The sequence below is a fragment of the Myxocyprinus asiaticus genome, chromosome 46, assembly GCF_019703515.2.
Source record: "Myxocyprinus asiaticus isolate MX2 ecotype Aquarium Trade chromosome 46, UBuf_Myxa_2, whole genome shotgun sequence".
Classification (NCBI taxonomy): domain Eukaryota; kingdom Metazoa; phylum Chordata; class Actinopteri; order Cypriniformes; family Catostomidae; genus Myxocyprinus; species Myxocyprinus asiaticus.
In genome coordinates this window covers 15,483,274-15,508,472 of record NC_059389.1, presented here as the reverse complement: position 1 = coordinate 15,508,472, position 25,199 = coordinate 15,483,274, and the positions used below count along the sequence as shown (strand labels likewise).

The 25,199-nt window shown below is 36.7% G+C and overlaps 2 protein-coding genes across 2 annotated transcripts; both read right to left on the bottom strand.

Moving 5' to 3' along the window:
• Positions 1-11,707: 11,707 nt before the first annotated feature.
• On the bottom strand, positions 11,708-16,800 carry kcna1a (potassium voltage-gated channel, shaker-related subfamily, member 1a). Its single transcript, XM_051690237.1, has 3 exons — positions 16,693-16,800; positions 16,278-16,470; positions 11,708-15,901 (listed from the first exon to the last, which is right to left on the bottom strand). The coding sequence occupies exon 3, from the start codon at positions 15,677-15,679 to the stop codon at positions 14,201-14,203; it is 1,479 nt and encodes a 492-aa protein (XP_051546197.1). The 5' UTR covers positions 15,680-15,901; positions 16,278-16,470; positions 16,693-16,800; the 3' UTR covers positions 11,708-14,200.
• A 4,332-nt stretch (positions 16,801-21,132) lies between these two features.
• On the bottom strand, positions 21,133-25,199 carry kcna6a (potassium voltage-gated channel, shaker-related, subfamily, member 6 a). The gene is made up of 2 exons (XM_051689633.1): positions 25,181-25,199; positions 21,133-23,056 (listed from the first exon to the last, which is right to left on the bottom strand). The coding sequence occupies exon 2, from the start codon at positions 22,889-22,891 to the stop codon at positions 21,491-21,493; it is 1,401 nt and encodes a 466-aa protein (XP_051545593.1). The 5' UTR covers positions 22,892-23,056; positions 25,181-25,199; the 3' UTR covers positions 21,133-21,490.

Genomic DNA, 25,199 nt, shown 5'->3' with positions numbered 1-25,199 from the left:
TGCAAGTTATTAAAGCATGTACAGACTGATAGACAGAGAATTAGAAGCACAAGTACACATTGTATTGACTGATACATGTGCATATGTACAGTATGTAAATATGGATAACATAAACACAACCTAATTGGCTAAATATATTACATAATGGAAAAATATGTTTTTCAATGTTGTTTACAATATCCCACAAAACAAATATATCTATATACAGTATATTTAAAACCAAAAATATATTGCCTTAAATATATATTTTAAAAGAACCTTTTTTTTTTTCTTGTTGTTGTAGTACATTTGTTTACAGTATACTGTATATTCACAATATGTTTCAGATATATTATGGCCAGAAATTTGTATTTATTTATTTTTTTGCCATATGGGGACTGTAGGACTTCTGAACTCTCCATTTCTCCCTAAAGTATGTAACACATTTGTGTCCAGGCCTATTACCCACCCATATAGGAGCATCAACTTTTACTGAACCTTGATTTGACAAAGAGCATTGTGCATAGTTTACATAGGATGGATGAATTGATGGACATGCCTTTAATTATTAAGCATGGCTGACGGCAGCATTATAGAGATAATGCGGAGGAAGAAACCCATAAAGTAAGGCAAAAGGAAAGGCACAGACTGAATGAATGGATGGGTAGATGTATAGATTGATGCATGCATTAATGTCTGAATTACACAGCTCATCGGATTTCAGAGCGGCACAGGGAGAGGTAAGAAAACGCTTTATCAGGTAATCAAAATACATGACACGTGCAAGGACAATACCATCTGCAACTCTAAACGATGCAGTATGTGATGTAATGTGTTTCAGATGATCTCACCACCTCCATTCAAAACTTTTCAAAGCTTTCCAAAGACATAGTCCTCTTAAGAAATTAATTATATTGGTCATGATCACAGTAATGTTCTAAACATTTATGATTTGCATTCAGATGCACGGATACTTCTTGCATGATAAAAACAGGATTTGCTTGATTCACATGTATTGATCTGGCGCAGGGTGAGTTTCCATCTTTAAGGGAGTGACTGGCAGCAGGGAGTGTGCCAGAGGCCTGACTAAGGGAAATGAAAAATCCCATTAGACTGACTTTCTGTCTGATTTATGAGTATTTACATCTGTGTGTGTGTGTGTGTGTGTGTGTGTGTATATGCCTCAAGTTTTTACATTGTAGGGACCAGCCAATGGTTCCCACAAGGAAAACGGCTTAACAAACATATAAATAGCTAAGGTCATAATGAAAATCGTAAAAGTCAAAGAAAAGTAACCACCATGATAGAAAGACAAATGTGTGTGTTTGTGTGTTTTCTTCAGGATTAAACCTTAAACCAATGCAATCTTAGTGAGTCATTAACTGAAATATATATCACTCTCTCTCTCTGCAGTTTATTACTATATTAATTTATAATTATTTCATACTTCTAGAAAAAGTAAGTCTTAAAATTGAGGTCTACTTATACCCCTGAATATAGTGCTAAGAGGTTACAAATATATTTTCAGATAATTCAGAATAATGTTGGCTGCACTATATTATTATTATTAGTAGTAGTAGTAGTAAAAGTAGTAGTAGTAGTAGTATTGACAACAACAACAATAATAATAATAACAACAATTATTATACAGTAATATAGTTATTTCTTATACTAAAATAAAAAGCATTTTGCTGCTTATTCAATTTACTTCATTAAAATGAACTAAAACAACTCAATTCTAGAACATTTTGTCACAAGCGTTCAATCCATTTACATTTGTAAAATGGAACTTTACTTAATCCACATTCTTTACATTTGAGTTGGGACTACATACAGTTAAAGTCAGAAGTTTACATACACCTTAGTCAAATACATTTAAACTCAGTTTTTCACAATTCCTGACATTTAAGCGTAGAAAACATTCCCTGTCTTAGGTCAGTTAGGATCACTACTTTATTTTAAGAATGTGAAATGTCAGAATAATAGTAGAGAGAATGATTTATTTCAGCTTTTATTTCTTTCATCACATTCCCAGTGGGTCAGAAGTTTACATACACTTTGTTAATATTTGGTAGCATTGCCTTTAAATTGTTTAACTCGGGTCAAACGTTTTGGGTAGCCTTCCACAAGCTTCTCACAATAAGTTGCTGGAATTTTGGCCCATTCCTCCAGACAGAACTGGTGTAACTGAATCAGGTTTGTAGGCTTCCTTGCTCGCACACGCTTTTTCAGTTCTGCCCACAAATTTTCTATCGGATTGACGTCAGAGCTTTGTGATGGCCACTCTAATACCTTGACTTTGTCATCTTTAAGCCATTTTGCCACAACTTTGGAGGTATGCTTGGGGTCATTGTCCATTTGGAAGACCCATTTGCGACCAAGCTTTAACTTCTTGGCTGATGTCTTGAGATGTTGCTTCAACATATCCACATAATTTTCCTTCCTCATGATGCCATCTATTTTGTGAAGTGCACCAGTCCCTCCTGCAGCAAAGCACCCCCACAACTTGATGCTGCCACCCCCATGCTTCAGGGTTGGGACAGTGTTCTTTGGCTTGCAAGTCTCACCCTTTTTCCTCCAAACATAACAATGGTCATTATGGCCAAACGGTTAAATTTTTGTTTCATTAGACCAGAGGACATTTCTCCAAAAAGTAAGATCTTTATCCCCATGTGCACTTGCAAACTGTATCTGGCTTTTTTTTTATGGTGGTTTTGGAGCATTGGCTTCTTCCTTGCTGAGCAGCCTTTCAGGTTATGTCGATAAAGGACTCGTTTTACTGTGGATATTGATACTTTTCTACCTGTTTCCTCCAGCATCTTCAAAAGGTCCTTTGCTGTTGTTCTGGGATTGATTTGCACTTTTCGCCCCAAACTACGTTCATCTCTAGGGTACAGAATGCATCTCCTTCCAAAGCGGTATGATGGCTGCATGGTTCCATGGTGTTTATACTTGTATACTATTGTTTGTACAGATGAACGTGGTACCTTCAGGTGTTTGGAAATTGCTCCCAAGGATGAACCAGAGGTCTTGGCTGATTTCTTTTGATTTTCACATGATGTCAAACAAAGAGGCACTGATTTTGAAGGTAGGCCTTAAAATACATCCACAGGTACACCTCCAATTCAGTACACCTCCTATTTGAAGCTAACTAGCTAATCATCTAAAGGCTTGACATCATTTTCTGGAATTTTCCAAGCTGCTTAAAGGCACAGTTAACTTAGTCTATGTAAACTTCTGACCCGCTAGAATTGTGATATAGTCAACTCATGTCATGCATAAAGTAGATGTCCTAAACGACTTGCCAAAACTATAGTTTGCTAATATTAAATCTGTGGATTGGTTAAAAAAACGAGTTTTTGACTTCAACTGTAAATGTTAATGTAGCATTAATGAAACAGGGCAAGGGATTTCCATTTCCCAGCATGCTTTGCATGAAACTCGATAGGGAGAATAAATGCTAAAATAAAGTTTTATTTTATGTGTTTTTGTGCAAGATGAATGTACACTCACTGAGCACTTTATTAGGAACACCCGTACACCTACTTATTCATGCGATTATCTAATTAGCCAGTTGTGTGGCAGCAGTGCAATGCATAAAATGATCTGGGTCAGGAGCTTAAGTTAATGTTCACATCAACCATCAAAATGGGGAAAAATGTGATCTCAGTGATTTCGACCGTGTCATGATTGTTGGTGCCAGATGGGCTGGTTTGAGTATTTCTGTAACTGCTGATCTCCTGGGATTTTCACACACAACAGTCTCTAGAGCTTACTCAGAATGCTGCCAAAAACAACAATCTTGCTGATGAGAGAGGTCAACGGAGAATGGCCAGACTGGTTTGAGCTGACAGAAAGGCTACGGTAAATCAGATGAAAACTCTGTACAATTGTAGTGAGCAGAACAGCATCTCAGAATGCACAACACGTTGAACCATGAGGCGGATGCGCTACAACAGCAGAAGACCACGTTGGGCACTTTATTATGATCATTGTGTTCCTAATAATTGCTCAGTGAGTGTAAATTGGGATACTTGTTAGTGTTTAATGTTTTGTTATGTTAAGGCTTAGAAGAGTTTCTGCTATGTTGGAGTTTTGGGGGTTACCATTACGGTGAAGAGTGGAGCTTTATCTAATGATTAGGACAGGTAGATGTTGCACATGAAATGTATTGCTTGCTTCATTGAGAAACTGCTGTGCTAACCATAGCATAGTTACTAATCTAAACTCTGTAGTGCTTCTAACCAACATGTATATAGTATGCTAACATTAACTTTCACTAGTTAATACATAAAGATTTATTTGAGTTACATTGACAAGTCTAATTTTGTTGGATTTACCCAATTCAACTAGGTTCTTTCTACACAAAGAGTTTGTGTTGAGATTACATTGTAATTTGAAGTTAAGAAAACTCATTTCAAACATGTGGAAATACTGTCCACGTTTGAATTTAAAGTTCAGCCAAAGAGCTATTTTTTTATTATATTTTTTTATAATTTTTTTACAGGTTACTTATGAAATGGTACAGAATCTTATAAATATGCAATGGTTTAATAACCAGTTTTGCCTGGGAAGTCAGAACTGTGTATTTATTCTTTAAATTATCCAAGGACACTGTCTTTGCACTCAAGCCAACAACCTGACCCCAGATAACATGTAACTCAGGGCCTCCATTAGGGCGGTCTGTTTCTGTGACTGAGAAATCCTCAATCAGTGCAGCAGAAGGCAGGCAGATTATACAGACTGAAGCTGCTGTTAATTGCAATGCAGAATTTTCAGGTCCATCACTGGAAAATCCATGTTAATGGTACGTATATAATCATATATTAAACACTGTAAAAATAATCAGAGAAACGATCGCAAAACAAGTTCACTCTCATCCTTGGTAGAACAGTCTGGGTCTTTATTGAAAACCTGGTTATTAAAAATTGTATAAAAATAAAAAAATAAAACACACACACACACACACACACACACACACACACAAAACAAAGTTTTAGGAATTTGGACAAGGATCCAAGAACTGTTATGATTGTAAAATTTATAAGAAATATTTTGGATTCTGCACTATTTCTAGGTCACTAATCAAATTTGTAAAACTGACCTTGTAAACTTCTTTGTACAAAAGTCAGACTGTTTAGATGGTCTTTGGAACATTCACAAATCATGCTGGAATAACATGGATCATCAGGTTTTGCACAAACTTTAAGAGTCCATACCAGTTCAAGTACATGTCATTAAAGCAAAAAGACATGTGGACATACCAAAATTCTGAAACTCATGCAGTTTTCAATTCAACTTTTCACTCAAATTGTTATTTTGATTATTTAATTTGTCATAAAGAAACTCTATTCAATTAGAAAAATGCAACATAGAAGCATTTTGGACTCCCCACTGTATGTGGTGAGACAGGCCAGGGCAGGAATGAAACACAGGAGCCCAGAGCTTACTGCCTTCCCCAGTCTTTCTGTGTCTCTCAGCCTCAGGATCTGCACTGGGCCTGACGCCAGCTCACCCCACCCCAGCTTCAGCCTGCAGAGGACTACTGCAGCTTCAGAGGGCAATGCAGAGAATGAGAGATCAAGAGTACTTCAGGCACAAGAATACCAATATCATGTTTTGAATTTCGTGTTTGCGCAAAAATATTCAGGAAACAAAAATGTGCCTGTGTGTATAAATGAAAAAGAGAGATACAGTAGATAGATTGGAAACATAAGATAGAGATCTTGTTGACTATGTAAACTGCCCACTCATATCCTTTTGTTGTCATGTTTGTTTAGAGTACTAGATGACTTGGGGCTTTCTGTTCCTATAGACATTACCACACAGACAACTCCATAGAATGTCCTTATTATTTCTCAATTAAACAAAAGTTTTCTGACACTGCACTTAGGGACATGGTATTAAAAGTCAAGTTTGAATTGAAGACAAAGTGTCCGATATACAGTTCTTTCCTGTCTATGGGTAATTGACATTAAAGGAATGCTCCGGGTTCAATAAAAGTTCAGCTCAATAGACAGCATTTGTAGCATAGTGTTGATTACCACAAAAATCATTTAGACACATCCCTCATTTATTTAAAAAACAAAAACAAATTTGCGGTTACAGTCAGGCACTTACAATAGAAATTAATGGGGCCAGTCTAACAAAATTAACCTCCTGAGACCCCACGTCCACATGCGTGGACATTATGTTTTGGCTTTGCTATAGTCTATGCATAATTTAATTGAATTGAAACCCACTGATCTCAGTTCAGGAGACTCTAGGCTGTCATTAAAGGGTTAAACTTGTGATAAAACAACATGACGGCAAAAAATCTGGTAAGAAATCTCATTAAGTTTTTACATTAAAACCTGTTTCAGTCAAAAGAGTAGAGTCTCTAGTTTCATCCGATACGTAATTTCAAAAATGTTGTCGATTTATCGCGAAATGGCACACTGTTAAACACAATGACCATGCACGTGGACTATAGGCTCATTTTCCTATATTTCTAAATTCACTGTGCATAATCATATTGAGAATCAATGGATGCTTCCAAAAGCTGGAAAATATTACTTTCAGAGGTTGTATATGGAGTTAGGATGAAAATATGGTGCATTTCAAACTGTTCTGAGGCCAGTGCAGACAGACAGCACACTGGAGGTTAAGTCATTCACTAATAAGGGAGTAAGGAATCATCCTATAGCTTTACTATGCAGCCAAGTGCATTCACTCCTAACATCTGGTCAAGAGTTCAGTTTCAGTTGCAGATGATGTTTGAACAAATCTATGTGTTTGGCAGACATGGGACAATGATAATTAGTACATAGATTCATTTTGAGAATTTATAATGAACAATTTTATTTTAACATTGTTGGCAGTGATTGGATGATGCTGGCCATTACTTTGAATCAGAATGAATTATGCTTATTTCTGATGTAATGTCTGTAACGTCTCAAAAACATGAATAACGACACTCCTGGAAACATAGTAAACAATTTGATGAAAAGAAATCTGACTTTCTATAGTCCCTCTAAGTTCATAACTTAGTTCCGCTGTACACATATGTCGAGATACATTTTTAGGAAAAGTATTTGCTCTAAAAAAAAAATTTGTTTTAAATGTTTCTTAGGAGCTACTAGTTACAAATCAAAAAGAGGGATGGAAAATTATGTCTTTTTTTTTTTTTTTTTTAAATAAATTACATTAGAAGTCTAAAAGATTTTAAAAAGGCCACAACTTTCACATTCTAATCAGCAGTAAGACTCCAAAACCAGTTCAAACTCCCAAAATAAGTAAAATACTCCTGACAGCTGATAATTAAAAATTTATTGATTTAAATTTATGATCAAATCATATCTGACATAAGAAACAAAAGAACCCTTGCATAGATCACAGACCATGCCTTTGCCAATGTATGACAAATTAACACATTGTAGCATAATTTAACATAACAAAGATACAAAACGTAGATAAACAACAAGAACAGTTTGACCAAATGAACATGGAACAAACATTAACATGGATTGATCACTTGTCTAACGTAAACATGTAATTGAGCTGGTCAGTACTTCATGACTGTATTGACTGTTTTTTGGGTATCTTGCATTCATTTCTTTTGTAGAATTAAATGTTTTGTCAAATGCATCAGGACCATGGCATTATAATACATGGCTTGTTTTATTTAGCATCCTGAAAGCAAACTGCTAATCACAAATGAAACAAAAATAAATAAATAAGATGAATACTATAATCTGATCAGTGGAGTTTGATGGATTATGTAACTTTTCCCAAATAAAAAGGGAAGAAAATCAACATTGGCAGTTAAATAATGAAGATGGCTTTGGGAACAAATGACAGCAAGGGCTTAAAAAATATGATGCAACCAGAATATAGTTGATCCTCAGTTCTGAAAGGCTAAGCTCATGCAGTCTTCCAAAGACCATGCACATTTTTGCAATTGCTAGGTTGCAGTTGACTTTTGGATTGGTATGGCGGTATGGCGTTTTAGGTTATTACAAAAAAGTACAATGTACAGTACATTTTCGATGCTAATGCCATTTTATTCTATTTATTTCATGATATTGATAATACAAGCTACAATCTTCCTATATATTTGTAATGGCTTGTCATATGGACTCATTTTGTGAGTCTACTGTAATTTCATCAAGGGCATGGGTTCTTTAAAGCTCAGTTACCTATAGTGCCACATGGACGCAACATGGTAATATAGTACGACAAGGCCACACAGGTGAAGAAAATAAGTATGTTTGCAACATCCTCCAAAAGGCCACAACCTAGGAGCGTAACAAGGAACTTGCTTTCATATCATATATGCCATCCCGCCAGTCTCTTCAAGACATCTATTTTAATAATGTATATATTGTTTGGAAATTTTAAGTGATGCAAATCTACAATGAAAAAAAAAACTTTCATAAAGGAAAAAAAGCCTTTTCACATAACTGATCTAAAATAATTTGATTCACTGAAGGAAGAATATTTGATGCAATACTTAACTGGGGACATAGATGTTGTGTTACAGTTTCTCAACACAAAGAAGATGTAGGGAGTCCTGTAGTGCATACTAAATCCCCATGCTATGATTTATGGTGTAGTTGTGTGTGTGAGTATATGTATGTATACAGCATATATATTATACTGTATATATACTGTATATATGTGTGTGTTTATATACTGTAGGCTTATGCAAAGCACCATAGGGTTTGATCACTGTTCACCTACCCAGTTTGAAACTGTTCCTCCTTGTTTTTTTTTTACTTATCAGTAATTTATTTACAGTTAAAATGTACTTCTACATTAAAAAATGTTAAGTTTGCTAGGCTCATTATTCTGCTCTCAATTTCACATCAAAAATGAAGCAAGCAATGTTATGAATTATAAACAAAAACTGATTAATAAAAACCCTGAATAGTTCTTCTTGGCACAAAACTTTGAAAGAGGTGACTTAACCTACGTTACGTTATAGGAAACTGCCACAGGTAAAATACAGCTATTCGCCTTTGTTTACTATCAAACCTCAATAATCAATAAATGTCACATGATCAGACAATTTGTTTATGGGGCTGATCTGGCTGTTCTGTTCCTTAAATGAACTTACCCACCCCCCAAACAGACTAATTTTAGCATCACCTTTTGTGGTTTTTAAATGATGAAACTTCCTTAACATATTACATTAAACTGAATAAAAATGAAGAAGCCCTTTGCTCTGGAATAACCCAATCAGGCCACATTAGCAACACAAACCATCAGCACATGGTTTCACATTAATGTTTAATACATCGATATTCATAACACTGTCAGTTATGTTTCTAAATTTGATTATGTATGCATTAAAATTTGGTAATTTACTGATGTGCATGGTAAGGAAAGGGCCTATATATAACTATGCCAAGAGTGAGTTTTGGTTGCTATTATAAAGCAATGTTCTGGGTTCAAATCAATTTAAGCTTAATTAACAGTATTTGTGATATAATGTTGATTACCACACACACAAAAAAATCTTTCAACTTGTCCCTCGTATAAAAAAGAAGAAGAAGAAGAAGAAGAAGAAAGCAAAAATCGCAGTTACAGTAAGGCACTCACAATAGAAGTGAATGGGGCCATACCATAACCATTAAAATACACACTGTTTCTAAAGTAAAGACACAATATGTAAACATTATATGTGTTAAACGGATAGTGCACCCAAAAATGAAAATTATCTAATCATTTACTCACCCTCATGCCATCCCAGATGTGTATGACTTTCTGTCTTCAGCAGAACACAAATAAAGATTTTTAGAATATCTCAGCTCTGTAGGACCATACAATGCAAGTGAATAGGTGCCAACATTTTGAAGCTCCAAAAATCACATAAGTTAGCATAAAAGTAATCCATATGACTTCAGTGGTTAAATCAATGTGTTCAGAAACGATATGATAAGTGTGGGTAAGAAACAGATCAATATTTAAGTCCATATTTACAACCCCACTTCCGAAAAAGTTGGGACAGTATGAAAAATGCTAATAAAAACATAAAGGAGTGATTTGTAAATTATATTCACCCTTTGTTATATTGAAAGCACTACAACTAAACATTATATGATGTTTTACCTTGTGAATTGCATTGGTTTTTTTTTTATGTGCAGTAATTCAAATCAGATGATTGCAACACACTCCAGAAAGGTTGGGACAGTCGAGTGTTTACCACTGTGAAACATCACCATGTCTTCTAATAACACTTATTAAGCATTTAGGCACTGAAGACACAAGTTTGTTAAGTTTAGAAAGTGGAATTTTCCCCCATTCATCCATTATGCAGGTCTTCAGCTGCACAATCGCATGGGGTCTTCGTTGCCATATTGTGTGCTTCATAATGCACCACACATTCTCAACTGGAGATGGTCAGGACTGCAGGCAGGCCAATCTAGCACCCACACTCTCTGCTTATTCGGCCAGTATGTGGTTTGAAGTTGTCCTGCTGAAAATTCCGGGACGTCCCTGGAAAAGATGGTGCTGGATGGCAGTATATGCTGCTCCACAATGTGTACATATCTGTTTGCAGTAATGGTGCCCTCATAGATGTGCGAGTTACCCATGCCATGGGCACTGACACACCCCTGTCCCATACAGACACTGGCTTTTGGACCTGATGCTGATAACTGCTTGGATGGTCCTTTTCCTCTTTGGCCAGGAGAACACGACAACTGTGTTTTTCAAAAACTATTTGAAATGTGGACTCATCAGATCAAAAAACACAGTTCCACTGTTCTACTTTCCATCTAAGATGAGACCGAGCCAGGAAAAGTCAGCAGCACTTCTGGACAGTGTTGATGTATGGCTTCTGCTTTGCATAGTAAAGTTTTAACTTGCATCTGTGGATGCAGTGGCGAATGGTGTTGACTAACAAAGGTTTACTAAAGTAATCTCAAGCCCATGTTCATAATATCCATTACAGTTGAATGATGTTTTTTAAGACAGTGTCTGAGGGATCAGAGATCACGTGCATTCATAAGTGGTTTTTGTCTTGCCCTTTACGCACCGAGATTTGACCAGATTCCTTTAATCTTTTAACTATATTGTGCACTATAGAGGGTGAAATGCACAAAATCCTTCCAATTTGTCTTTGGAGAACATTGTTCTCAAAGTGCTGGACTATTTGCTGAAGCATCTGTTGGCAAATTGATAAGTCTTGAACAATCCTTGCTCTTGAAAGACTAGGCTGTTTTTGGAGGCTCCTTATATACTATGACACGATTCCCTCACCAGTTTAACATCTCCTGTTTCACATTGCCTTGTTATTTTAACTCATCAAATTGTTATTAGTCTTTAATTGCCTCGTCCCAACTTTTTTGGAGTGTGTTGCAATCATCTGATTTGAAATTACTGTACATAAAAAAACAATGGTAAGGTAAAACATCATATAATGTGTAGTTGTAGTGCTTTCAATATAACAAAGGGTGAATAAAGTTTACACATCACTCCTTTTTGTTTTTATTAGCATTTTTCATAATGTCCCAACTTTTTCGGAATTGGGGTTGTGCTATAAATTCTCCTCCCTGCTCAGTCAATCTCCACTTTCACTTTCACATTCTTCTTCTTGTGTTTTTGGTGATTCACATTCTTCATGCATGCACCCCCTACTGGGCACTTAAATATTGATCTGTTTCTCACCCACACTTATCAAATCACTTCAGAAGACAAAGATTTAACCACTGAAGTTATATGGATTACATTTTTGCTGCCTTTATGTGCTTTTAAGTCATACACATCTGGGATGTGGCATGATGGTGAGTAAATGATGAGAGAATTTTCATTTTTGGGTGAACTATTCCTTTAACATGATTTTTGTGTGATAGAATGGCTTTCTAACCTTATCTGTATAAAGTTATGTCCAAGATCACAACTTTGTTGCCATAATGACATAAGATCGAGAAAACGTTATCATACTAAAACCATGTATAATGTTAATGCCTTGTGGCTATACTTTTTAAACTTTAAATATTTTGTTTATGGACTGGTTTCATTCACTTTTATTTTAAGTGCCTTAATGTCACTGCGGTTTTAGCTTTTTCAGATAATCAAGGGACAAGTTTAAATAAATTTGAGTGGTAATCAACATTATGCTAAAAATGCTGTTGATTGAGCTTAACTTGTATTGAACCTAGAACATTCCTTCAATGTGGTAAATACCACTTTTTGACATATGAAATGTCTACAAAAAGGAGGACATACTTCAAAATGACAGATTTCTTTTTTTTTTTTTTTTTTTTTTACTCAGGTGTAATTGTACCCTGTGGAGAAGCCTGTGCTGTTATCTTAATGTATCTCTCCCAGATCTTTCAAAAAAGGACTGGGTTAATAAACAGAAACAAACTGAATTGACTGTTGATTGTGCTTAGCAAGGGAGCATTACATATCTGAGGGTCAGAGGCAGTAGTATTGTTGCATTTGTTCTAAGTGCTTTAAAAAGGCTAATTCTGGGGTACTTAAAGTGTATTAATTTTGTTGTAGATGTATCACACTTCTATGTTCTCTCATGTTCTGCTCTACAGTGAGCTGTACAGTGACCTCACTGAGGTAGAATATTATGGCACAACCAATTTAAACCACAACAAAAGGCAGATTCTAAACTCTAAGAGGTTCCCTCAAGTGAATGTCTTCCAATGTCCAATTTCATATTAAAAAAAACACAGAAAATGTGGATTTGTGCCTGACAACCATGTGTCATATTTAAAAAAAATTTAATGCACAACAAAACTTAAATGCATTCTGTATACACTGTAATGACCAGCCCCAACATATATTACATACAGAGCAGATAATGTTCCCTTGCCCTGCCTAAAACTTCAGTCTTAACTCATAGGCACTTTCATCTATCTGTTGCTGAGAGGGTCAAAGGCACTAGCAACTAATATATATAATTCTTCTGTGTTTTTCTTTTGCATCCTGATAAGGTAAATTAAGCATATTTCTATCCATAATATCCTAAATTTGATTGCAGAATGGAATCATGAAGTATAATTTTTTTTTTTTTTTTTTTTTTTGAGAGAGAGAGAGAGAATGCCCATGCATAGCACTATTTAAGTTACATAATTATTTTTTTTTAAACAGGTGCACTTAGTATGAGTAATATGCATTTGATAATCTCTTGATAGTTCTTTTTCTGTGTCTTTGACTACTTTTGAAAAGTTTGCATCCCAGCACCCGGGCTTGCATATATATTTTGTCACATTTCAGAAAATGTCAGGAATCAAAGTCCCTAGTTTCCCTGATTGTAACAAGGATACCCTTATGAGGTATCTCAATTGCAACAAGCTGTATTATACTGATGTCATGCATTAAATATACTAGGATACACAGTACCTTAGTTGATTAGGCCATAATGCTTTTTTGACATGCTATGATATCTTTAAGATTTTGTTTCCCATAAGGTTAAACATTCAGTCTTTAAATACACCTAAATTATAAGCATCTCAAATCATGACACACTAGTGCACTTTTCATGGTGACAAATGAGAGGAGATAAATGGAGAGGGGAGCTCATGGAAAAAAAAGAAAAGAAAAATAGGAACCGATATCCTATCGTTATGAGGTAATGTCCAACGCATGCCAATATCAAAATGAGGATAATCTAAACATGCTAACTATGAGGCTCCTCTTTCTGCATTGTGCTGTCTTATATATAAAGGGCATGGCATTTAATCACTTGGTGATATCTAAATTACAGCATCTGCTGGAAAATAGCAGCAACGCGGATGTCCATGAGGTGATGACATTGGCCTCCATAGCATCCCAGCAGAAGATAAGTCTTGTTCATATAAGGTGCTTTGCTGGTCAGTTGATCTCAAACTGTGAAGAAAACCACCTATCGACAACGTGTCCACCCTGCAGATCTTTTTGCACGTTCCTGGAAGCAGTGTGCAGCTTGCGGAAATGTAATCTGCAGTCCATGCGTGATGTTTTAACAATCACATCAAAGTCCTTCAATGCCTGCGGACAATTAGCTAGGTGAGCGCCTGTGGTTGTTGTACATTTTTTATGGTAAATGTGAATCATCCTTTTTAAAAATGTGTTATGCTAACTATATACTAAATGATATGCCTTATTTTCTGCCATTATATTATACGTTTTGGTCTATTGTTTTTCTTTCATTGGCATTGTAGAGATATTCGCATTGCAAGGGCTCACAAGAGGAGGTAAAGTAAGCATTCATATGTGACAGTCAGTACATGACTTAGCTCTAGACATCTGTTAGCAGCTTACTTTTGTTAACACAGTTCTGATTAGTGATAGTGCAGTTGCCAGTTCTGAGGTTGGCCTCTCTGAAGTTGTCGATGCTGTTGTTTATGTCTCCATCTATCTCCATGTACTCAGACTTACTGACAGTCGAGGAGCTGCGACGACTGGAGTTGGAATCAGAGGAGATGTTAGGGTTGCTCACGTTAAGGAGTTGGGCTTGCTCCTCTCCCTCGGTTTCTCTGTGGTAGAAATAGTTGAAGTTGGATACAATGACAGGCACAGGTAGGGCAATCGTCAGCACACCGGCGATAGCACACAAGGAACCAACAATCTTGCCCCCTATAGTCACCGGTACCATGTCCCCATAGCCTACGGTAGTCATTGACACAACAGCCCACCAGAATGCATCTGGGATGCTACTGAAATGGGACTCTCCTTCCTCGGCTTCTGCAAAATACACGGCACTCGAGAACAATATGACTCCGATGAACAGGAAGAAAATAAGCAATCCAAGCTCACGCATACTGGCTTTGAGGGTCTGCCCCAAAATCTGAAGGCCTTTGGAGTGCCTGGACAGCTTAAAGATCCTAAACACCCTGACCAGACGAATCACCCTGAGGATGGCCAGTGATGTTGCCTGCTCCCCCTTGCCCTCCTTTCCATCTGCTTCATCAGCTAACTCTGTGCCCAGTGTGATGAAATAGGGGATAATGGCCACAATATCAATGGTGTTCATCATGTTCTTAAAGAAGGCCGCTTTGCTCGGGCACGCAAAGAACCGCACAATCAATTCAAAGGAGAACCAGATTATACAGAGGGTCTCGACAATGAAGAAGGGGTCGGTCAAGATGTTTGGTTTGAAGTAGAAGGTGGTGTTGCCAATAGTCTGTATCCGTCCCATAGGGTCCCCTTTCAGTTCAGGTAAAGTCTCCAAACAGAAAATGACGATGGAAATTAAAATGACCATAACAGACACAATAGCAATTCCTCTAGCTGGCCCTGAGCTCTCGGGATGCTCGAATAGAAGCCACATTTGCCGTTGAAACTCGCGCTCTGGTAAGGGCCGCTCTTCCTCGCGGATGAAGCCCTCATCTTCGCGGAATTTCTCCATCGCCTCTACCCCAAGATCATAGAACTTAATTTCTTCAGAGAACATATCCAATGGGACATTTGCCGGCCTCCTCAGTCTTCCCCCGGACTGATAATAGTAGAGGATGGCGTCAAAACTTGGCCGATTTCTGTCAAAGAAGTACTCATTTCTCAAGGGATCGAAATAGCGCATCCTTTTCTTTGGGTTGCCTAACAGTGTCTCTGGAAACTGGGCGAGGGTTTTGAGCTGGGTCTCAAAGCGCAGTCCCGCTATATTGATGACCACCCTTTCGCAGCATTCGTGATCGTCGTGGTCAGGGGGGTACGTATCCTGTGGATGCCCTGGCACAGCAGAGGTCTCATCCATGTTATCCCCAGCCATGACTGTCATCCTGCAGGTCAAAGTTGGAGCTCTGCAGGAGTTGTGGAATTAATGATATTGTGCAGACATCCAATTGCTCCCCCTCCAAAGACTTTCTCCGTTTCTCCAATTCCAGACCTTCAGTTCTATCTTGATCCCCGGACAGGGGATAACTTGATCTTTCTTCAGTGTGGCCCCACTGCGGTTGTCACTGACTCGACCATCGCTCCTTTCCGCTGCATACGGCTGCCTCTGTCACCGAGTCAGAGAAAAATGGATCGAACAGCGGCAATATTTGCCAGCTCAGCAAGTTCACACTTATTTATTTATTTACTTGTTAATGTATTAATCACAGAAGTTTAGAGCCTTAAGGGCAAACTCTGCATCATTATGCTCATTTAGGTTATTCTTGAAAAGATGTGACAGGACAGTGTCACTTTTGCTCCATCCAGACATACAGTACATGCAGCCTACTTCTTCACTTCATATTTGAATAGGAAAACACATGATTTAATCAGTTGCTTATACATCAGTTTGAGTAAATTATTGATTGAAAAAAAAAGAAAAAAAAAAGATATCAATAATGAAAATCACTTTCACTTTAAACGTATGTAGTTTTAGCTCTTACCTCGCTACTGATAGAATTCGTCTTCTGCCGACAGTCTCCTCTCTGAAATGCACCCGTTTCCCTTTTCTTGCATAAATTGCTCTTGTTAAAGGTTCTTCACATATTCTCACTTTCGAACTGTTCGTCTGAGGTCCTCGCGCGTCATAAATCTCACATCCATAGCGGAAATTATTCACGACATTCTCAAACGATGCTATAATAAAGAAAATATGGATTACAAAGCTTCACATTCAATATAAACGGGTGATGTATGCTAAAAGACAAGCGGGAAGCGCTTAAAGAAAACAACACGAAGCCGCAACGTTCTGCTCGTGCGGCGGCACCTTGGTGTAAATGGCTTATACTGCATGAGAATTGTAATGCTGCAGTTCAGCTCAGGCGGGAGATACATTAAGGGGGCAAAAGCGAACAATACCATTTCCAGACATTACTGCATCAGCAAAATTTCCCTCTTACGAGTAGACAATATGACGAGCGCTCTGTTTCATCTGGACACCCTGACATGGGTGTTTAGAAGAGAAAGGGTTCTTAAAGGGGGAATCGATAAGGGGAGAGGGAATAATTCCGTAATCATGCCCAACATATTGTTGCACTGCATTGCACATGGGAGAAAGAGGAGAGGGGGGTAGGACCGTAGGAGAGCCATAAAGTGGAATGGGGGAGGGGTTCGACGCAATGCAGACCGGCTGTACTAACGCGCGTGGCCACAAGTGCTTGTCCACGCAATGCGCGAGGGCATTTATGTGCCAACACTGGCGCAGTATCTGATTCGCCGAGTACTGTAATGTGCACAGATCCTTTAAATGTTCTCTGACCACAATTACCAAAAACCATAATAAAAAGACGACTTCTCTGAAGGGCTCTTCTTCAAGGAATACTGCGACGAGGGGACTGTTTTTTCCAACCAAAAGTGTTACAAAGACGCATATCTCCATGCGCGTGTTGTTTGCGAATAGAAATGGTGCGGGGGTTGGAATATTTATAGAATTACGTGGGTGTATGTAGTTTCAGAAGCACGGACGGCCTGTTTTGCAAGCACATCAGATAGAGCTCTTTCGCTTGAAAGAATATTTAGAATTGTTACATTCATTTTTGTGACTATTTTCCTAAATTGCACTTTTATTGTTGCCTAGAATGAGTTTCTAAGCTATTGTTATTTAAACGTTTTTGTCTGTATTAGCCTACATTTGCGATTCGCTTATTTGATAATGCCACTTTTATCATTTAAAATAGTGGGGGAAATTCACAAATTTAGCCTATGATGAATGTAGACCACTGCCTATTTCTGATGCTATACAGTAATGTTTAGTTGAGCTTCTTATAGTGGGTGTGTTTAGATGTGTGTGTTAAGACGTGATACTATATAGGCGAACACTGTTTAATTAAATTAACCCGAATAAGGGGTCTCCTTCATGTAGACAGTGATGTTTCCTCTAATCCACCAGTAGGTGGAGCACAAGCATTGTTAATCGATGTAAACACCACTGGACTCATTGATCAGTGCATTTAGTGTAAAGAACACATAATGCACTGCATGGATTTGGTGGATACACTGAAGTTGATTTGGCGAGAGGAAATGCTGAAATAAAGAAATATCTGCACAAACCAAACATATAAACCAAATATGTAATACATAAGAGTCTATTTGTGAGGTTTAGAAACCTAGTTAATTTAAACCTACACTACCTGTCAAAAGTTTTGAAACACTTACTCATTCTTTATTATATATATATATATATTTTTATTTTTTTTTATTTTTTTAATTTATTTTTTTCTTCACATTTTAGAATAATATTAAAGTCATCAAAACTATGGAATAACATAAATGGAACTAAGGGAATTATGTTGTGACTAAACAAAATCCAAAATAAATCAAAACTGTGTTATATTTTAGCATCTTCAAAGTAGTCACCCTTTGCCTAGAATTTGCAGACATGTACTCATTTTCTCAACCAACTTCTTGAGGTATCACCCTGGGATGCTTTTTAAACAGTATTGAAGGAGTTCCCATCTATGTTGGGCACTTATTGGCTGCTTTTCTTTATTATTTGGTCCAAGTCATCAATTTAAAAAACTTTTTTAAAATTTTTTATTAAAGTTTAGTTTTATAATGAAATAAATTAATGTGGTGGCACAATTATATTTTTGTCTACAAAACTAATTTCAAACATTTAAGCATACACCTTCAGATCAAAAGATTTTTAAGATCATGAGAAACATTTCAGTCAAGTGTTTCAAAACTTTTGACCAGTAACATTTCTAATTTTTTGCACACCAATCATGAATATGTCTATCAGGCAACCAGAGTATGAACAGTTTTCATTATAAGGTACTATTAGAACAGCAGCTGGAGTGAGCTCTTAACTGCTAGATATCATGAATAAGAAATGGGCAGCCTTTTCCTCCCCTCACTTTGCCATTCAATGACTTCCCCTCAGTATATGTATGCACTTTGTTGGGTTACCAGTGATTAGTTCAATCAACATAAATGCATCAGGAGTCATTAATCAGTGCTGTCTGATGTGTCATAGATCCCACTTGTTATATATTATTGATGTAGTAGTTTGCAGTTTGGTAAGTGAGGTTTTCATTACTCTGCTGGTTAAACTGGCCATGCCTAAACCTACTTTGTCTTCAAGATTTTGGGGGAAATTTGATCTTTTTAATGCACTGACTTTTCAAGAATTGCTCCCTCTGAATACAATCCCTATTCTGTTTATCCATTTTAACATTCAATAACATTATACATACATAATGTTTGTGTACATTGATTATAGTATAATTTCATGTCTCTACAGCATTTCACAAAATTTCAAGTCTCATTTATGAAAAGGACACCCACTAACTACCATTTTATTCTAGGTCACTTGTAAGTTTTTCTTGAGCCATTGCTACTGTACAGCGAATGATGCAGGGTTCAAAAAGAGCGTTTTAAAATATGTCTAGTCAGCAACATTACTCAAGGTAACATGCAACAGTGCAGTGCCAGTGGAAAACTGGCATTTTTGCATGGTTAGCATGTTAGAATATCCAAAGATTACATAAAAGGAGGTGAAAATGAAATAGGGGTAACTGGGGCTTGTTGCAGCACACTTTTTGCTCCAGTAAACATTTTTCTGATAGGCACACACCTTAAAGTATTGGCTACAAAAAGCTATTGACTCTTTCCTTCAATCGACAGCATACAAATAATTTCAACTCACTCCTCCTAGCAAAAAAATAAAATAAAAATAGAGGCAAAAAATCAAGCTTGCAATGAGGCACTACAATGAAAGTGAATGGGCCACACATTTGTGTAATTAGACTTTTGATTCAAAACCTTATAGTTGGTTAGATATAGTCCTTGTGACAGCTTCCCCATGTGACAACTAGCCTATAAATCTTCAATCTTCCCTATAAATTTCAGGGAATAATATTCATGATCACTCCAACATTTATGGTCATATGGGCAATCCATCATTTTGGATCACTCCCTATTAACATACAGACCAACACTTGAAATAAATGTATCAAGAGAAATGAAGTGATTGAAACAGAAACTTTGACTATGAAAATGACAAAATATTTATTTACCAAAAATAAGATAAAAACTCATACCACATTAAAGTTTAACAAAAATATGTCTTTCACTTGGCCTGAGGCTGTTATGTGGGCTCTTTAATAGCCAAAACAAATGCTATGATGACACAATAAATGATAGCTTAACCAAGAACACCTGCAACATAGCTATCTGTTTTGCACTCTCAATTCAACAAGCCCACAGGGTCGGATCTATAGTGTCAGACCATTCATTTTCTTAATAACTCCAAGAATGACATATGATCCTAAGAAAATGCAACATTTGTAAATTTAAAGCACCTCATAAATAAGTTCACAGGTAAGCCACAAGGCAGTACTTACTATCCAAGTTTTACAGACAGAAGTAAAAAATAAATATATATATATATCACAAGGCAATGGCATTATTAAGGCTTAAACAAATCTTAAAATAATTTATAAATAATGGTTGAATAAAGTCTAGATTACAAATATATATAAATTACAATGTATTACAAAAATGCTTAAAATACAAATATATTACATATATACTGCATATATACATTTGCTGCAACCTGTTATTAAAAAATAACATCATGGTAGTGAGTGACACATTATAAGACATGCACCCATCTCTAACGTAATTTTTTTTTTTTTCCGCAAAGATGTTAACAGTTTACAGCTAAGATGGTTGGTTGTTGAATGATGCAGGAGTTTCTATGAAGACCTAAACCAGCTGCACAGTAGCACTCAATTTTCATAAAATAGCTTGTACATTCTTGTACAAGTTGTGCTCATTTTGAACAAATGAAAAAACAGCTTTTATGATAAAAGACAACATTGTTCAATAAATAGTTGCATTTATGAACAACACTTATAAATAATAATAATAATCAGAATAAAAAATTCTTCAGCCAAGTAAAATAGTAATTATATGTGTAGGCTGTTAAGTGACGTAGGAAGATATGCATTTACACAATCAGAATTTAAAGCCGGAACAACAGTTTTACAGTTTTATAGTGTTTAATTATATTTTAAAGTCACAACTGTCACCAATATTCTTTTGCATTACTTTATAGACCTTTTTCACAGTAGCGCCATCTTTGATGGGAATGAAAATGAGGCTGTGAGGGGACAGACTTATTGTCTCTCCAATGGCATGCACTGTATAAAGCTTTCAAAAAGCTCCTAAATCTCATCTAATTTTCCACAACTCATGTTGTTTAGAAGTTTTTGTCAACTGAAATGTATTGGAAAGATATTTTTTCAATGTGTCATCAGCAGAATGATCCAAAAACACTTCAAACAACTGTACAAGTCAAGTCAAGTCATTTTTATTTGTATAGCACTTTTCACAATACACATAGTTTCAAAGCAGCTTCACAGTAAATCAAAAACGATGAATGTGAATAAGCAAGAATAAGCAACGCTAAGCTGACTAGCAAGCTACAAACACAGACTCGTGCAGCGTGCCGGCAGCAAACGGACAACCATTGAAGAGAATATACGTCTATCCCTCAAAGCCTTGTTGTCATTCCCAACATAAATCAAAGATGGCGCTGCTGTTAATAAGGTCTTTACCACACCTAACTGAATATAATCTTGATAAGAAAGCCACCAGGTATACTCGCAGAGATGCGCATGTTTTGGACGTAGGTACTTTCTGTTCTTACACATCATTTTCCTGTACATTCCTCCAATTCATTGAATTCGCCAAATGAATTTAAATTGTCGTCATTTGAATGGCCTGATTTGATGAGAGACGGTTTACTGTCACTCTTATTGTGGTCAGTCAGCGAGGCCAATGGCTGACTACAAGTTACGTGCGTGTACTGCACGTGCTGCTCCTCATTGTTCTCACGGTGATAGAAGTAGTTAAAATTCGACACGATTACTGGAACCGGCAGGGCGATTGTAAGAACTCCTGCAATGGCACACATTGATCCAACAATTTTGCCCCCAATAGTGATGGGGCACATGTCTCCGTATCCAACAGTTGTCATGGTCACAACTGCCCACCAGAATGCGTCAGGGATACTTGTAAACGCAGATTCTGGGTCGTCCACTTCGGCAAAGTAAACTGCACTGGAGAACAATATGATGCCAATGATAAGAAAGAATATCAATAGTGCAAGTTCTCTCATGCTCGCATGTAGTGTCTGGCCGAGAATTTGGAGACCCTTGGAGTGCCGTGAGAGTTTGAATATCCTGAAGACGCGCACCAAGCGGATAACTCTCAGTATGGCCAGAGTCTGTTGTGAGCTTGATTCAACCTCTGCAAGGTTTAATCCCAAAGTAACGAAATATGGAATAATTGCCACAATATCTATGGTGTTCATGATGTCTTTGAAGAAGGTAGTTTTGCTTGGGCAAGCCAGAAACCTTACAAACAGTTCAAAGGAAAACCAAATGATGCAAATTGTCTCCAACAAGAAAAATGGATCTGGGAATGGACTGGACCTTTTTCCAGTAGTAGTTACATTCGGTGCAAGGTGGTTATTGAATACATCTTCATCTCTAAATATGGGCAAAGTTTCTACACAGAAGATAACAATCGATATCAGGATGATCATTACAGATATGACAGCGATTATTTTGGCTGACCCAGAACTGTCAGGATACTCAAACATCAGCCAGATTTGACGCTGAAATTCACTGGAAGGCATCGGGCGTTCTTCTTCTTTACACAATCCCTCATCCTCTTGGAAATGATCAATAACGTCCTCACCAATCTCGTAAAATCGGATTTCTTCAATAAATATTTCAACCGGCACGTTGTTGGGTCTTCGCAGTCTTCCGCCAGACTGGTAGAAGTACAGGATTGCATCAAAGCTTGGTCTGTTCCTGTCGAAAAAGTACTCATTCCTCAATGGATCAAAGAACCGCATCCTTTTGCATGGGTCTCCAAGCAGAGTGTTTGGGAATCTCGCAAGTGTTTTAAGTTGAGTTTCGAAACGCAGACCTGAAATGTTGAAAAAGACTCTCTCGCAGCACTCCTGGTCAGTGCGTTCCACATCGTAGATATCCTGAAGAGGGGTAACATGGTCCACAGTCTCATCCTGGTTTTCTCGGGACATGGTTGTCTTTGTCCCTCGAGAATGGTACTTGTTGTGCCTCCTCACTTTCCCCCCACTCCACCAGTTTTTAGGATCTGCAAAATCCAGCCTGACAGCAATAAAGCCCTAAACTAATGGCCTGAATGTTGATGTCCACCTCTTGTTCGCCCTGTTGAACTTCTAAAACTTTGGGAGAAAAAAATGTATTTCTAAATGAAAACAGCCGTATTGTTGTAAGTAAACAGGACTTGTTTCGACAACATGCTAAGCCAACCGCTCAAACAGATATAAGACTCACAGTGCTAGAGACAGCAAAGTCCACCCTGTCTTTGATTGGCACATTGAAGCTATGCGCCTGGGGTCTTCTAAATTTGAGTCAAATGTTTGAACATGTAATTTAAAGCAGATGAATACTGTAAATGTGGATTTATTGTGTTTATCAAATACATTTTAATAATCAATATATATATATATATATATATAAAATGTATAAAATAATATGTCAAATAAAAACAAATATTAATTTGATTTGTAAAGGATATACATTTGCATTTAAATGAAGGTTTATAATTAAATGAGGTTTCTTTTGCTTATTTTTTTTTTTTTGTTCTTAGTTTAAACATTTTTTTTTTTAATTAGTCATTTCATTGTAATTAATTCTAACTATACTAATAGTTTACAAACAGTTTACATTTAAATAATTGTTGGAATATCCAAACACTCTTACAGTTTTAGTGTTGCTATGGGGCCTCTTGAACTGAAGCATGAAAGTGCTTACTTCACTGACATCTGAGCACCTGCAGATGATAACACTTTAAGCAGAGGCGTTAGTAGCAGTTACAGGGTATGATTTCACAACTAAGAACATGAGGCCCCAAGAAGAAATGTGATCATACTTCAGCTTCATTGGTGCTGATTAATAGAGAATGACCACTCCTCCTGCAGAGTTGTCAATGTTTTTTTCTGTAACTGTTTAGGTCTATTGGCAATGATTCATGCTATCTCTGACTTCAAATTGTTATCTTTATTGTTATACTGGCATTCTACATGTCCTACAATAGAGGTCAGATAAGTTATTTTATCCATTAAATATCACTCGTGATTTGGTTTTTATAACTTTGTCTCAGATTCTATTATAGTGTATACATTATTATGTTGTTTAGCACTGTAATATTAAATATCAGATTTGCTGGTGATAGCCAGGCTGTCATGAGGATTTTATATTTTCTATCAAAAATTATTTTGAGAGTTTTAATTGCATCATTCAATAAGAAATTAGTTCACATAAAGAACAGAAATCCAAAGAGCAGATACAAAGATTGTAATGTGTTGACAGCCTCTCTTGTATTAAAGGAATAGTTCAACCAAAAATGATAATTCTCACATCATTTACTTACCCTTATGCCATCTAAAACTCGTATGACTTTCTTTCTTTAGCAGAACACAAACGAAGATATTTTCAATGATATCATGTGTTTATATCTATAAGAACCAAGTCAATGGGGTCCAACACTTTCAAGCTCCAAAAAGGACCTAAAGGCAGCATAAAAGTAATCCATATGACTCAAGTGGTTTAATCCATGTCTTGTGTACAGCGTGTGTACATGTGTCAGGAGTGAGTAAGTGTATTCAAGTTTCAAATCATGAACGCACCAAGAAGACTGCAGATTTAAAGATTTAGAGTGAAAAAGGAGTTATATTTTGGTCTGTTTCTCACCCAAAACCGATCGTATCACTTCAGAAGACATGGATTAAACCACTCGAGTTGTATGGATTACCTGTATTCAGCCTTTATTCAGCCTTTATGTATTTTTGGAGATTGAAAGTGTTGGACCCCAATTGACTTACATTGTATGGACAAAAACACCTAATTTCTCCATCAAAATATCTTCTTTTGTGTTCTGCTGAAGAATGGTCGGTAACACTTTCTATGAAGCCCATATTTATATTGCATTGTAAAGGCATTATAATTCATTAGTAATGTCTCATAATACACCTTATTATATGTTATAACTTCTCATAAATATTTTTAGCCACAATTATAATGCATTTTAATACTTACCTATTCAGTACAGTACATTCAGAAAGTATTCAGACCCCTTAATTTTTTCCACATTTTGTTACGTTGCAGCCTTATGCTATATGCTTTAAATTATTTTTTTCACATCAACCTACACTCCATATGCCATAATGACAAAGTACAAACCAGATTTTTTATAACTTTGCAAACGTATTAAAAAGAAAAAACTGAAATGTCACATTGACATAAGTATTTAGACCCTTTGCTATGACACTTGAAATGTAGCTTACGTGCATTCCAGATGGAATC